Source organism: Centropristis striata, chromosome 1 (assembly GCF_030273125.1).
Source record: "Centropristis striata isolate RG_2023a ecotype Rhode Island chromosome 1, C.striata_1.0, whole genome shotgun sequence".
Taxonomy (NCBI): Eukaryota; Metazoa; Chordata; class Actinopteri; order Perciformes; family Serranidae; genus Centropristis; species Centropristis striata.
In genome coordinates, this window is record NC_081517.1 from 39,081,075 (window position 1) to 39,097,799 (window position 16,725).

The following is a 16,725-nucleotide window of genomic DNA, read 5'->3' on the forward strand; positions in this document are numbered from 1 at the left end:
ACAATATTGTACAAGTTAAAAGCTCTCCTGTATGACTGTTATTAGGGATATTTCCATTACAGTCCAATACCCGGAATGAGGCGGGTCTCACTTGCCGAAACGCCCCTAATTTGAATGAGCCGTCCTGAGCAGCCTTTTTATCTGGACTTTTTTAGTCCCTGTAGAAGAGCAGGGCCATTTTTCTCCCCTGAAAAAAGCCTGGTTGCTGATTGGATAGAACACTAAGGATGTGACATAGCACTCGTAGCCACAACAACACCCACCATTTGTAAAAGCAAGTGAAGTAGCGAGTAGTCACAAGCGACAATGAACATGACCCCCTTTCATAGTGTGGTCCCGCAAATCCCTGCTATATTGCCGGAAAGATCTGTGCCAGCTCTTCGCCTTAGGGCGTTCATAGCAATCCCGCAAAAGCAAAGTGATTTTCTGCCCTTTCATAGTGCAGTCCGGCGTCGGGGAACTACGTGCACAGCAGCACAGTGCTAATAGGCTAACAGTTAGCTCTTTAGCAGTACAGTGTGTATGTGCTGCTGCTGCAGGAGGTGTTCACTTAGCGATCTCTGTTTGTTAACAACAAGCACCGGACACTCACAGTTCACAGTTAGCCATGCTGTTAAGTCACGATCACCATGTTTATGATCAGCGGACACGCTGTGCATAATTAGCCATGCTGCTTTGTTTATGATCAGTGGCGGACGTTGTGCACAGTAAGCGACGGCGACCACAGTTGCGCCACCAAAACTCAAAACTGTCGCTAAGCGGTTACACGACGATCGAAAACCATACGTCACCCCCAGAGTCTCATAAATCCCTCTGGGGCCTTTTTTTGTAATGGCCCCAGAGGCCCTCTGGCCTGAGACTTTCCCAGTGGCCACTCTTCCCCCTAAAGGAAACACTGCTAATTTGACACAGAGAAACGGGAGGGGACTTTACCTGCATGGAGACCTGCCAGGGCCAGGAGTGAGGGATCGCCTCCTCCCCATTAACCACCCTCGGGGTGGCTGTGTTGGGTTCTACTTCTGGGTTTCCACATTCTGTTGGCCAGTCTTGGAAGAGAGAACATACAATTATTTCATCTGTAAATAAGCTATCATGTGTTATCATTCATTCAACCTGCATTTGTTCAGATATAGTCCATGACAGACTCAAATAAAACTCCTTTTTCAGATCCTGTTTCAGTTAATTCCATCTAAGGGGAGCAAAAACTTAAATGGGAACCGCCATGAGTTAACAAACAGGATTTTAAAAAACTAATTATTTTAGGAAATTTAAACTAAACTGAAATTATATTGCCTTGTTAAAAAGACAAATAAAAATGGAAAGCAAATAAAATAAACGTCAATGTATTTCAGTTTTAGATTTTTAGTAGAAACTGAAAGAAGGAGACAGCATGCATTTCTGACAACTCTTGACATTAACATTGAACCACAGAAATTTAAATCAGGAGATGCTGCAAAAATTCAACATTCATTTCTTCACAGTTCTCTAACTATGTATTTTGTAGGTATATGTCGCTACATCTGAGACATTGTAACTGGTTTGAACAAAAAAAAACTTTAAATACTGTAAAACTAATCCTTTCTGAAACAAAAATAAAACTAGCAAACACACTCTGAAAACTAAGAAAATGAAATAAAATGTAAAAGTCAAATCTAAAATGAAAACTAACTGAAAGTTTTACACTATTATAACCTTTTTCTCAGGACCGCTCTGAAGCTATACTCATGGAGGTGGCCGACATATTGTCTATGATAATATCATTAATGTTGTTTTGACGATATGCAATTTAACATTATCGAGTATTTATAATATTTCAAAAAGAAAACAAACTGATGTTTACCCATTTAATGTCTCGACATTGAAGTTTAACTGGGAGTCTCTTGAATGTTTAAGTTTAAAGAAAATAAACAAGAGCTGTTGTTCTGAAATATTGTGTCCATAGATGTCCTGGTAAGCAAGAAGTATTTTAACACATTTTAAAGGATATCGTCAGATTAGCGTTATATTTTTCCCATATAAATGAATACCTGAGGGATGGACATGGAGGAGGTGCCAAGTTATAAGTATCTAGGTGTATACCTGGATAATAAGTTGGACTGGTCCCTAAACACAGACGCTCTCTACAAAAAGGGGCAGCTCACAAGCTCAGATCTCTGGACATCTGTAGTAAGATGCTGCATATGTTTTATCAGTCTGTGGTGGTAAGTGTGTTGTTTTATGCTGCAGTCTGTTGGACAGACTGGTCTAAAGAGCTGGTTCTGTGGTTGGAGCCAGGTTGGACACACTGGAGGAGGTGGTGGAGAGATGACCTGTCAACATGTTCCAGGTCATCTTGAAATCCATCAAAGATTCTTCACTGCTACAGCCATCAGCTGTCTCATTCTTCAAGAGCTACCAGACTAACTGAATTTCCCCTCTGGGATAAATAAAGTAATTTTGATTTGATTTGATATCGGCCACCCCTACTCACTGATAGCGATGTCATCCCATGGGTTAGCAGGTGGAGGAGGTAAAGTTGGGATAACATCAGCATCAGCGGTCCAGTAACCACGGAAACCTTTCTGTTGATCTTTTCCATTGCTAAGGAAGCGAATGATGACTGTGTTGCTCGGGCTGGTGATCGTGGGTGGAGGGGCAAAGCCGCAGAATTGACCTGCAGAGAAGAAATAAACGTTTTTCACCACAGAGCAGGCACAGGAAATAATAATGAAATGGACACGAGAGAATTTATGGAACCGACCCAGTGATGCCATGCTGTCTCCGTTGAAGATCTCCACGTAGTCCACACAGTTTCCGAACAGGTTTGTAGCTTGCAACTCAAAGTGAGTGAAGGCGACATGGATACTTTTCGCTGAAGGAATACTGATATGCCATGTGCACACAGACTGGGCTTGGTAGTCATTGGGCCAGTTAGGAGAACGGATTTCACCCTGAGGACTACTGGAGCTCCCTCCACAATGAACTGCTAGAGAGAAAAGGAGAGATAAGAAGCATTAGTTTCACCTGCAGGCTGTTCCCTCAGTGTCTTGTCAGGTGCATGTTCCTCCTGTCTCACCATCGGTGGGGTCCACTACCCTCCAGGTGGCATTGAAGCCCGTGTCCACCACCCTGTCGTTGGAGGAGAAGCTGATGTGAAGCGTGTCTCCACCGCTCACCACGTCTCTGGGGGGCACGTGGCTGCAGTGTGTGCCTGATGAGAAAGAACTGTTTGGCTGCCTTTTCCAAGAAAACCTCTAGCCTAAGAGCTTACATATGCTATAAATATATTTACATCTTTATTGCTTATTTATTGCCTCTTTCTCCTATGATATATGCTATACAGTATATGCGTGACATGAATATATCTATACACAGGGTGGTTTATTTGCAACTTTACTGCACAGTAAAATAAAGAAAGGGAGCACAGGAGGTGCAGGCAAACACAAAAAAAAAGAATGAGAAAGCTGCACGATCATAATACAGTTTTTATTTTTTTAAGCATTTTTTCCACTTTTCCACGCACAATTTGTAATTTTCTTTCCTGTCCATCTTCAGCTGTACTATTAAATAAAGCCTCAAATTAATCCACCACTTTAACCAGATTTGGTTGAGATACTTGTACTTTACTTAAATATTTCCATTACATGCTATTTATACTTCTACTCAACACTTAGTTACTTTGTCAATAAAATCAGTTGTTCTGCTTATATGATATGACTCTTTGGATATTTTATTCTAGCAAAAGCTCACCTCTTCAGAATTGCTATTAATGTGTGACTGCTTTAAGTTGTTTTGTGTTATATTTCTTTGTTCTTTCTGTTGCTCCCACTGCGTGTATGTGTGACTGCATTTTTTTTTATTATCCAGACTTTCTTTATTGTTTTTTCTTTTTTACAAACATTCAGGATCTCAGTTTTTACAAAAGACAATGGTTCCAGAACAGGTTAAAGATCCAGTTCTTATGTACCCAAATCAGCCCAGGTGTAGCCACCCACCCTGAACTACACACATTCATCCAAACAAGGAAATAGAAAGTAAATAGACATAATACTAATGAAAAATATAGATACATAGTAATTAAATAAAATAATAAATAAATAAATAAATATGAATAATATTTTTAAAAAACAATAATAATAAAAAAAGAATAGATAAATAAATAAAACATTTAAAAAAGGGGGGGAGGGCTCAGGTTTCTGCTACAATAGTCAGAGATTTAATGTATGTGACAAAGGGCTGCCACATCTTATAGAAACTGCTTGAGGACCCTTTTAAGGAAAGCCTAATTTTCTTTAGTCGACAGCATTTTTAAATTGTCTTTACTGACTTGTAAAGCGTGTTTGATTTCCTGAAAAAAGCTCTACAAATAAAATGTATTATTATTATATTAGGTTTATTTATTTATGTATTTTATTGTGTTTTGTTTTAATTGACACACTGTAAAGCACTTCACATTGGTTTTTAATGCCATACTGTGAAGCACTTTAAGCTGCATTTTATGTATGAAAGGTGCTATACAAATAAAGTTGTTATTATTCATATTAATTAGTACTGTTGGTACATTCTGCTAATAAAACTTTGTACTTTTCCCCAAGTAACATTTTGAAATCAGGACTTTTACTCCTGGTAACATAGTTTTTTTAGACTATGGTATTTATTTTTGTTAAGTAAAGGATCTGAGTAATTTTTCCACCACTACATGACTGTGACATGTAATAAACTGCAGTAACTTCAGTGTTACATAAAGCAAAGTAATCCCTTCAAACAATGACTTGGCAAATTCATACTCAGCTGGAGAGCAAAAAGGAAGCAGATATTCACATACCTAGAGTTCCATATCTGTCTGCGAGGCTGACTTTTGTAATCTATTTGTAAATGTTTTCTATGATATTTGAATGTATCCTATTGTATTTGGTTTAATGTATTTCTATTCTTATTTTCATCTAACAAATTGTATGATGTTCTGCTTTGTTTTATCTATGCTGTAAGGCGACCTTGAGTGCCTTGAAAGGCGCCCTATCAAATAAAATGCATTATTATTATAAAAACAAAACTAATCCTTTCTGAAACAAAAGTAAAACTAGCAAACACACTCTGAAAAGGACTTGGCATATTCATACTCAGCTGGAGAGCAAAAAGGAAGCAGATATTCACATACCTAGAGTTCCATATCTGTCTGCGAGGCTGACTCTGTCGTTCAAGCACAGATCGCTCTCCTCCAGGGAGAAACTGTGGAAACGAAGGTGGATCAGTTTGCCGAAGGGTGCCCGGATGTTCCACTGGCAGCGAGCTTTGTTGTTATAGCTGCCAGGGTGACCCATAGAGGACAGGGTGCCTGCTGTGCCAATCAAGTCCTTTGGCCCTCCGCAGCCAGATGCTATACAAGGAGGACAGACGGTGAAAAAACAGCAATAAAACTCTGCCTTTGTACCAGATTTAGTCTGTGATGAAAGTGGGTCAAAGAAGAGCAGCTGGGTTCATACTGTGCTCGTTGTACATGTCCCTGCGGATGACATTTTCGATCCAGGGGAGGTAGGCAGAGGAGCGGGTGAACACGGAGGGCTTCTTGTTCATGATACATCCAACAGGGCCAAAGCTGGTTATACCATGGACCTCCCAAGGACCCCCAGGGGCGTCCTGACACACCAGAGGACCGCCTGAATCTCCCTGTCAGAGTCACACATCAAGAACACCATCAGCCTTTTATTATATAACAGCAGATATTACATTACATTACATTACATGTCATTTAGCTGACGCTTTTGTCCAAAGCAACTTAGTAGTAGTAGTAATAATAATAATAATAATAATGATAATAATAAACTTGTGACAACGTGTGCTTTTCAGGACAAAAATTTAAATTGCAGATAAACAATGATAAAAACAATTAAAAAACAGTTTAGAAGTAACAGAACATATATATGAGAAAAAAAGGTTAAAAAAATAGGTAGAATAAAACAATAAAAATGAAGACTCAAAATAATCAAGACCCAGCCAACATTATTGTCTTTATGAGTTTAGTTTAAACGGTTAATGCCACACAGAGCATGTGCAACTCTTACAATTTCCTTTTATGCAATATCATTCAATATGTGCAATATACTTTCTGCCTTACCCTTCTTATTCAGTTCACACCCACACATCTCCCCTTTACATGCATGCCCACTCTATGCTAACCTGATGCAGTTTGGGACAGAAACCATGCATTTCTTCTCCTGCATTAGCATGTGTTATTCTCGCCTATTGTATGTGAATATATCTGCTTACTGGGGTCCCTAAACAGTCTTGCAATTGCATACATTGAGTACCACTGGAAAGCTGAGACTCATGTGAATTCAACGAGCCCAACTGTATTCATATGTGATGATGTTTTTTCCCCATAATAGAAGCATTTCATTGCAGGGAGAGCGTTTTTTTTTAACTTTTAAAACCTCACTGTATAAAATGAGCTGCTGTGACCTCTAGAATAATCACAGCCTCATGAAGCTTCACAACCGCACACTACAGACAGAGAGCATTCAAGTAATGTATAGCTTTCCTAGGTAACTGATCTTGGAGAATTTGGACAGTGTTGAGCTGTATTTTTGGAAAGGGAGCATTAACTGTACACTGTAAAACCCAATGTTGCTTTTTTGTTATTATAACTAATTTTTCCTTTTCAATACGACAAAGATTTCTGCAAAAAGTCATTCTCACATAAAATATTGAGTCAAATAGTGAGATTCATTTGAGTTAACTCCGTTGTCTTTGTTGTCTTGACATAAAATTATTTTGCAGCATCGACACTCAAACATTTAAGTTGAAACAACAAGTTGGGTTTACAGTGTAGGACTTGCTTTACCTGACAGACTGACTTGAGCTCATCAGGCAGGGTATACCCACAGCAGATCATGGAGGTCTTGACCTGGAACCACCAGTAATCCATCCTCTTGCAGGTGTCATACGGCACGACTGGCAGGGCGACCTGGTTAAGGGCCTCTGCAACTTGAGCATTCATTGAATCACCTGATAATCACACAAAACAATTTAGATTGTTAAAAAAAAACCCAACTCGACACACTGAGGAGCAGAAACACAGGAGGTATTTGCACATTCAGTCCAGCAGAGGGCATGCAAACTATGCAGCAATGGATTTGTGAGGAGTGAGTGTCTCCTGAAGTAGTGTATGATTATATTACTTCAGTGAATAAAATGATAAGTTTAGCAGGAACAGCACCGGTCTCATCTCCCCAGCCGCTGGCGTAGCACTTCTTGCCCGCAGGCAGCACCTCCTCCTTGGAGGGGAGGCAGGCGTACGAGATCTCATCACTGGGCCTCACCTCCCCGTCCAGCCTGACCAGAGCGATGTCAAACTCCACCGTGGGCACTGTGGGATACTTGAAGCCCTCGTGGCGATAGATACCAGTCACATTGAAGCACTGTTCGCTCGGCTCTGTGTAGGTCAGGTTGTGTTTGCCGAGGCACATGTTCCAACGCTGCAGTTCGTCAGCATAGCTGTGGAGGAGGAGAAATCATAAACATAACATAAAACCTTTACAATGAGACAAATCATTTTTGAATTACAAGTTTTGCAAATGAAGCAGTGTTCTATAAAATATGTGCTAATTTGCATATATTTCCAGAACAGAAATCCGAACATTATAAAACCAGGTTCAAAATTCTTGTTTCATTTTTTTTCTAACCCCTTTTTTAAGGGATTTAAGGAATAAAATGTTCCATAAATCAGGCTATGAATGATGTATTAACAAACAGCTCTGTAAAAAACATTAATAATATATAATAGGATAGGAATAAAACTAGTATATTTGGTGTGTGAAAGTGCAGCTGAAGTGGAGGTTTTGGGTTCAGAGTTTGAGAATTAATTTGAAAAAATCAGCCTTTAAAGATAAGCATTATAAGATTCCATACATTCTACAAGCCACTCCAGGTGAAAAAAACAACAACAAAAAACTAATAGATATTCCCATGAGACTTCCCCAGCTGTTTAATTATATTAGGACGATTCATTTTTGTAGCTTTCTGGAATTTTAGGTTTGAATGTGCAAAATGAGGCATAATTTAATGTTAACTTTTGGTGAATTTAGGAGAAATCTACAGATGCAAATGGACAAAATGAAGTAAGACAAAAATGTAGTACTAGTCTGAAAGAAGACATGTTATGGAAGTAAAAAAGCTGAAAATCTTAAAATTGACCAATGCATGAAAATGAAATCTTTTTGCCTGCAGTGTCTTAATAATAATAATAATAATAATAATAATAATACATCACAGTTTACAGGTAAGACAGGCCATCTTACATGTCACTCTCGGTGCACCATATAAACTGACTCTAGTTTAACAAAAATATAGTGCAGAGGCTCCTCAGTGCACCAGCCTCTCTACCTACTGTAGACCATTAGCCAAGGTGTTGAGACATCCCTAACAAGACATTTCTTTTGCCCCCTGATAAGCCCGAGGTGAAAGCACAGACGCCAACAACTGCCTGCTGGGATTACACAAAAAGGCTTCGAGGACGTCTGAGAAAACTTTGCAGAAAAATGCAATAAAACTGTGGAAAACACAACTATTGCACACAGTTCTTGTTTTTCCATCCAAGGCTATACTAATGTACATTATACAGTATGTAACAGAGATGAAACAGAACAATTACCGTATGAAGCAGTGGGCTGCTGTAAGCACCCAGTTCTTATGAATGAGAGTAGCACCACAGGTGTGGAAGAATGTGGGTTCTGGACGACTGTCCGGCCAAACCTGAAACAAAAAACACACACCGACAAGCAGCAAGTCATTAAAAATATCTGCATTGTCAAATTGAATGATGTCCGTTTTTGAATGTGTATGCAGTCAGTCAGTTATTAATATGAGTTACAGAAAGGTAGAGGAGGATGGTCCAAATGACTCTTTGATATAAAATTATGAATAACAAGCATCTCTGCTTACTGCATTCGTCCTTTTATGATCACATATTTTATGCTGTAAATTAACCATTTAATGTTCTGCATGATGGTTTGATCAAGCTGTGTCAGTTGAGTTAGTACATAAAGTTGAAATCATTTTGTTTTCAGACACAATCCTCTGTTAATTGTGTTTGGAAGAGATTGATTCATAAAGTTTGAGAAGAAATACACTTTATCTGTCAATAATAAATCCCATTGTCACAATCATTTCATGGAAAGAGGCAAAAAAAAAAAATTTGTTCCAGCTTTATGAGCGACCGTGTATTATTGAAAAATGTGTTAAACTCAACCTGATTGAGCCATCACTACCATTTCATTTCAGTAGTTCAAGAAATCCATTAGATGTTGCTGAGTTTATTACATAGTATTTTGAGGTAACTTTTATGTTGTTGACATGTTGTAGTTTCAACAAAGCCCTCAATACAACGTTAGAACCCTGCCCACTTTGGGGTACATCATACTCCATCTAGTCTCACCATGAAAAACTCTGATATTATTGCTTTTGCCTCGCTCATAGCCCATAGATGTATTCTATTACATTGGAAAAGCCCAAATGCTCCTCCAGCTACTTCTTGGATGAGTGATTTAAAGTCTTTTCTGTCTTTGGAAAAAGTTAAATATTCCTTAAGAGGCTCAGCAGCCAATTGTGATTTTAAAAAAAAAATGTTTTTAAGTGAGCACACTGGGCATCCTGTATTTATTTATAGTTAATATTCATTTTTCTCTTTCTCCTCTCTTTCACCTCCCTTTATATTATATATTTTATTTTGTTGTATTTATTTATCTTCTTTGTATTTATGTACCTATTTATCTTCACCTACTTATTAATAATTGGGTAACGCTTTATATTAAGGTCCTTGTAATAACCATTAATTAACAAGTAATAAGGCCCTTGTAAGTCCTTACAAGATGCTTATTAACATTATTGTGTGTTTATAAGCTTATATAAGTGTTAATAATGGCATTACAAACACCCATGACCCACCCATTATGTCTTTGCCATGCCTTTATTAATCTTAATTTGTTTGCTTATTGATATTAAAATATACTTTATTGCTCATCTATTATAAGTTAACTATAAGTTAACTATGCTTTTTGCAACTACCTGATCTAAAGCGAGAACAATGCCTTATTACTTGTTAATTAATGGTTATAAAGGACCTTATTATAAAGCGTTATCAATAATTTTGTTAATTATTATTATAATTATAATTATTTTTTTTTAAATGTATTTATCTTATCTCCCTCTTTGTTCTTGGGGCTTGTTGAATAACTTTATATTTTGTATTCATGCTTATGAAATGCTGATCTCCAATTAAATAAATAAATAAATAATTTAAAAAAAATCTACATTTATTAGCGGTCGTCTCTTACCTGCATGGACACCTGCCAGGGCCAGGAGTGCGGCGTGGCCGGCTCTCCGTTCACAATGCGTGACAGAACAGCAGGAGGAATGGCTGGTTTCCCACATGTACTGGGCCAGTCTATTAGAGAAATGAGAGAAAAAAAACATTGTAATCTATGCTGCGTTTGGTTGTCTGTGTGTGTATTCATTCGTTTGTGGGTTTGTTTGTGTATAAACAAAGCCTGAATATACAGCACATATCTGCAGCTAACAGATAAGCCCTCGTTTTGTAGAGAAGTGGCTCTCAATCACTGGCACTTACTCTGTCATTCAGATTCCTAAAATTATTTCCCAGTGAGGTTGACACTGCTGTCCCTCACTGCTGCTTTTAGCTCCTAGTCTGCAGTAATGTGTTCATTCAGTGAATCCTAAGAAAAAAAAAAATTCCAGGCCTCACAATATCAGAAATGCAAATTTCTTTCCATCATCCAAGGAGCTGACGTTAAGTTGTCGCTCTTATCCCACGTTTCCTCCCCTCATTTCTCACTCTCCTTTTGTCTTTCTTCACCCAGCACACAGGGCTCCTCTGGTCAGAGGCTGGATGGAAAAAAAATCCCCAGAGGCAGCAGGGTCCATCTATAAAACTCCATTTCAGCAATTGGCTTGGCAGCCGCCTGGGCCACCTGGGGCTCATCGCTGGGTGAAGAATGAGGATCGTGTGACAGCCAGCGAGGAAGGAGAGTGAAGCACAAGGCCACTTCACATCCTCACGTTCTCAGCGCATCATATCACCTTGTTTTACTGCACATCTGGGCGCAGCAAGGGTTAGGTGGGAGAGGAGGGGCTGTGAAGTAGGGGGTGAGGACAGCAGGAGCGTGAATCTGATGAGAAGTAAGGCAGGCCTCTCTCTGTGCAGCTTCTAAAGAGCTGTTTCAGACCAAATGTGGGAAATAGTCTTTGCTCACTTAAACAAGTGTATGTTTCTGGTGATTTTGTTGTTTTTGCACCAATGTCGTAGTGTGGCCGCTACTAACGCCGCTAATAGCCCCGCTACTAGCGCCGCTAATAGCCCCGCTACTAGCGCCGCTAATAGCCCCGCTACTAGCGCCGCTAATAGCCCCGCTACCGTAACGCCGGTGATCTCGCTACGAGCCGGGGGCTAGTTGGTAGATTAGTAGTTTAGACTTTCCCCAAATCCTGTTGGAAGCAAAGCTAAAACATCCTTTTTCGTGGTGAAACAGGAGTGTAAAGTCAAACGTTCTTCTTCTTTTAAAATCAATTTTCGCTCTAAACTATTTGAAACGCCGTCTACAGCTAAAGAGAGTTTCGCGTCTGCTGCAGCCATGTTGGATCCGTAAGAAAACTACAAAACTACAAGCTTCCATCTGCCGAGTAGTACGCGTCACCGTCTTGCCGTCCCTCCCCGTTCTGTGATTGGATCCCAAAAACAGGGCTAAGAAACCTCTCTGGTTGCCAGACTGGATGGAGGTTTGAAATGAAATTCGAGCGTGCAAGGCAGTATGGGTATACCCAGGCTACTAATGTCTCCCCTTTCTGCCTCAATTTATGGAGTAAGTGTCTTTAATTTTGTCAAAATAAAAGTCCTCTTTGACTTTTCAAACATTTGTTTAGGGTGGGACACATGCATGTGCTCTAAATACTGTAAATATTGTGAAGAAGGTTGATTAGAGCAGAATTGTGTGTCAGAAAGCAAAAAATGTGCTAAAAGAGGCTCTGTAGAGCTGAGCTTTGCAGAACTGGTTGACTCCTTTCACACTGCACATTGTTATATGGAAAATACACATTTGTGAGACTTTAAATGTACTTTTAGTGTTCTTGTCTAATATGGAGGAGCTGCCAAAATAAAATAAATCAATGCCTCGATAAAATGACAAAAAATCTTTAAAATATAGGCATTATTAAGTAATACAATGGGACAAAAATGGATATTTCTGTTTTTATTTACTTCCTTATTTATCTATCTTTGTATTATTCACACTATTTATTTACTTTAAATGTGTTTATATTTATTTATATTTATATTTATTTTTCACATTTTAGGTGAGCTAATAGTGGAATTCATATAATGGTGGATAAATAAAAAAAGCAAATTGAATCAATTACGTAAAATGTTATTAATTCATTTATTTCTAAATGTATTTTTATTATTATTTTGTGACTTATAATGTCACATTAATTTATAGTCATTTAATTATTTCTTTAAAAAAAGAATATATATATTATTTTTATTTTGGCAGTATCAGTTTAAGGTGGATGTTTTCAAACTGTACTCTCAAATAGATACTCCACCTATGGGGATGTCGTCCCAGGGGTTGGGTGGTACCGGCGGCTCAGTGGGAGCAGGTAAACTGGGATCTGTGGTCCAGTACGCCCTGAAGCCTTTGGCCTCAGTAAACAAGTCTGTGTGGAAACGAATCACCAGCCTGTTGCCTTTTGTCCGGATGGTAACAGGCAGCTTGGTCCCACAATATGGACCTGCAATATATTAAAAGAAACATTTGTCAATAATAAAGAGGAAAATACGGACTATATAAATGGTTTTGGGATAATGTAATAATTCCACAAATAAGCTTACCGTGTGTAGTAAGCAGTGTATTAGTCAAAGTGTTGATGTCATGCACTATGATCTTATCGTAGCATTTGGAGGTGAAGATATCTCTGGCTTCCAGGTCAAAGTGGGTGAATGTCAGTGTCATTTTCTTCAACATAGGCAAAGCGATGTTCCACATGCACTCAGAGTTAGCTTTGTAGTTCATCGGCCAGTTCTGGGACTTGATAACTCCTGTTTCCTCTTTGGAAGAAAAGCCACAGCCCTGGATTTCTGAAAAAAAAAAAGGATGTGATTGATGGTAATTAGATAAATGCAGAAGAGCTGCAGTATCTGCCTGTGAAAAAGAGAGGCGTAAATCATCGTAGTAACAGAATAGAAATAGAGGTTCATGCAAAGGCAGAAGCTCAATCTGTAAGGAAGGATAAGCACTTTTTAATTTATAACTTTACAAATGTATCTGTTGCTTTTATGCAGTATATATATACCAGCACACACAATGTATATTTTGAGAGTATAAAAAGTCATGAAACATGGAAGCACGGATGAAAAGTACTTAAGTTGTACCTAATAATACTAAATAAAGTTAGAATAGTTTTCAGGTATTCATACTCTAGTTGTGTTTATGGTCATTTAGAGGTTTTCTTCATTCAATTTCAGAGGGAAATATTGAACTTTGTACTCCTTTACATTTTTTCTATGATTAGGATTTTACATAGAAAACACTCAACTGAGACAATCTGACTGATATTGTTTTACGATCATCGGTTTTACTAGATCTATTTTTCAAAGATCTATTCTGCATATTTAGTTTGTCTGCTTTAGATACAGGTATGCAATTTTCTGATAATCAATATGCATTTCATTTATCTTACTGTTGTAAGTAAGAAGTTGTTCGTTCTTGTCATTAAACTGACAATATGTAATTTTCTGCCGCTAGTGGTCTCTCAATCAAAAGAACTTTGACTTTTATCTTTTTTTGAACGATAGCGGGACGTCTTGATTTGACGTTTAAGCAACGGTCATTAAACGTCTCAATGTTTGCTGGGTTCTAGCAGAATACCACAACAGTGATGCATGCACAAAGGGAATATAGCGCCATTGATAGGCGACCAGCAACACTGGGATTCGGGATAATATAAGGACACAATTTTATACAAGATATTATATCTTTGAGTAAATAAACGGGACAATGTCTTGCAGCATTTATTCACAATTGCATATCTTATTTTAAGAGACTTTATATTCATGAAGTACTTTCACCTCTGCACTTGGGGCTACAAGTCTTATTTGGTGCCTGATAATCATGATAAAGAAAAAAGATAAAAGAGTTTTAATCTTGTTTTTATGCTTCGAACTGTACTCTGACCTGTGCTTTCACACTGCTCATGCAATGACTTTGCAGTTTTAATAAATATGTAACAGAGGAGTGAGATGTTTTATGTTTAAGTGTTAATGAGGTGTTGAGAAGCAGTGGCGGTTCTAGACCAGTGTTACTGTGGGGGCCAAGCAGGGGCCAGTGTTTAATCAGAGGGACACATTAAAAAAACAGCAAAGATTATATTTAAGCATTCAAACCCTTTATTTTAGCTTATTTAAAAATTTCATTTAAATATATTTGGAAGATACAAATACATAGATTGAAACAATGAGACTTAGCAACAATAATAACTATTTTTGTGCACAATTACTTTTTTTTATTTTGAAAGTGCAGTATAGTGAGAATTATCTTTTTTATACATATATATACACAAGCTTTTATTGCATAATTAAACTATTATGTAATGTACACATGCTGGGTTCCTTTTGTGTACAATGAGATATTGTTTGAACAAAAAATACAATTGTTTTTTTCCGTCGTTCATCGTTATAAATTGATCATTTTATTATTAATTTGACACAGGGGCCACAGCAGGGGCCAAGGGCTTCTTCACAGGGGCAGTGGCCCCTGTAGGCCCCTGAAGCCTCAGCAACATGTGCCTCAGGTGTGTGTGTGTGTGTGTGTGTGTGTGTGTGTGTACTCCATACCTGCGATATCCTCAGGATACACAGCTTCCCATCTGGCAGAGAAACCTCGGTCTTGGAGGCGACTGTCGGACTGGAAGGTGACAGACATTGTGTTGCTGACACTGACCATCGTGGGGGGAAGGATGTAACCACAGTGTGTCCCTGAGGAGGAGAAAGGATGGAGGTAAACGGAGAGAGCAGACTCAGGATCGGGGGGACGGTTCAAAGAAAGAAAAGAAGAGAGCTGTAAACACTGTAAGCACTGTTGGGTGTAATAATGGCAGAGTGTGCCGGGTGTGGTTAGTGGTTGATGGATGGAGATGCTGAAACACGAACAAATGAAGGTGACTTTATTGTCTGTGCATGTGACTTCATCAGTTACTGAACAGAGTGTCAGGAGAAACACACACTGCTCCTACCAAGAGCCTATGAACACCAAAGACAGCACAAGCTGGGTATGGTTTCTTTTAGATATTTAATGCTATTAATGCAAGCTGCTGTTTATTTGTGCAGCTAAATTCATTCATTCATTCCAGCTACTGACATGAGCATATATATATATATATGAGTATATATTGCTTAGAAATTTAAAAATACAGGAAACAACTTGTGAACCATTTTGTTTCTGAACTCTTTCTGGCTTGGCTTGACTCTTTAATGTGCGCAAAATACTATCTGAGTGGACATGTTAGTCGACAGTTTGCCAAATTACTTCTCCAGCTAATATGATACATGATACAAACTTTTATATTTGAAACAAAGTGCTGATAGTAGTCTTCAAAGGTACAAAGCAAAGGTGTATAACTAATGAGTGCTAGCTATGACTTATCTATGCAGCATAGATTTGGTGTTGGTTGCTTTGTAATTTGCTTTAGTTTATCATCTCACATAGCTGATAAAGTTATTTGTAGCGGTGTGACGAGATAAAACTCGACGATATTTCTCGTTGCGTTAAAAATCTGTCTTGCACGATTTGTGAGCTATCCAAACTTCTATTTGTGACCTGTGGGGGCAGTAAAAGGAATCCTTCTCTTTTTTAAAAATTAGGGAGATAGTGGCCCTCGACAGGCAAGCGACCAACTAGAAATGCCTCATTATACATGTCTCTAAGAACTGGAGCCAGGAGATCTGAGAAAGTTTTATAATATTCCGTGGTAAAGCCATCCGGTCCCAGTGATTTACTACTCTGTAATGATTTAATGGCTTCCTGGACCTCAACAGTTTTATTTGAACTTTTAGAAAATGCATGTGCAACTCGGTTAAATAAAAGTCTGTTGGTCCAGTCATATATTGTGTCATTTTAGTTTTCTTAAAATCTCGTCTTGTTTTCATTTTCGTTTGTGTATGTGTATATGTGACTGTTTACATGTACATATATGTATAAAAAATAAGAAAAGGATAATTGTATTTCTGTAATTGGGAATGTTTTTATTGTGTTTTTCAATAAAAATATTTTGAAAAAAAAAAAAAAAATCTCGTCTTGTTCTTGTGAACCCAATATCGAGTGTATCATCACACCCCTAGTCATTTGCAAATGCTAGTAAGTATCATGAATTAATATGTTGGGTGCACTGGGTGCAGTGCCTAAGCCGAACGAACAAAAATATAAAATACTGAGACACGTTATACTGTAATTCCTGCTAAGTTGTTTTATCTATTGAGAATATGTTAATATTGTTTTCACATTCACGCGTGAATATTTTTAAGACTGAGAAGTTAATTGCTCTTTGAAAAGGTGTCCTTGCATTATAATCTAATTATATTTTTATCATATCAGTCTACATTGTTCTAAAAATTTCCGGGACAATATATCTTCTAACAAAAAGAGTTAAAGTGACAATGGGCTGTTAAGTGAGTGTTAAGAGGAC

At 38.1% G+C, this 16,725-nt stretch overlaps 1 protein-coding gene across 1 annotated transcript in view; it reads right to left on the reverse strand.

The window, feature by feature from the left end:
- Positions 1-16,725, reverse strand: part of zgc:154142 (uncharacterized protein LOC555481 homolog) — a 36,935-nt gene that overhangs the window by 4,737 nt on the left and 15,473 nt on the right. Inside the window, exons 9-21 of the mRNA XM_059333836.1 lie at positions 14,879-15,019; positions 12,878-13,123; positions 12,592-12,777; positions 10,311-10,420; positions 8,630-8,730; positions 7,196-7,473; positions 6,821-6,984; positions 5,463-5,646; positions 5,138-5,356; positions 3,056-3,190; positions 2,741-2,965; positions 2,471-2,653; positions 895-1,046 (exon numbers count right to left, since the gene is read on the reverse strand). Of these exons, the coding sequence (XP_059189819.1) occupies positions 895-1,046; positions 2,471-2,653; positions 2,741-2,965; positions 3,056-3,190; positions 5,138-5,356; positions 5,463-5,646; positions 6,821-6,984; positions 7,196-7,473; positions 8,630-8,730; positions 10,311-10,420; positions 12,592-12,777; positions 12,878-13,123; positions 14,879-15,019 (2,324 nt within the window). The remainder of the gene's footprint in view (positions 1-894; positions 1,047-2,470; positions 2,654-2,740; positions 2,966-3,055; positions 3,191-5,137; positions 5,357-5,462; positions 5,647-6,820; positions 6,985-7,195; positions 7,474-8,629; positions 8,731-10,310; positions 10,421-12,591; positions 12,778-12,877; positions 13,124-14,878; positions 15,020-16,725) is intronic.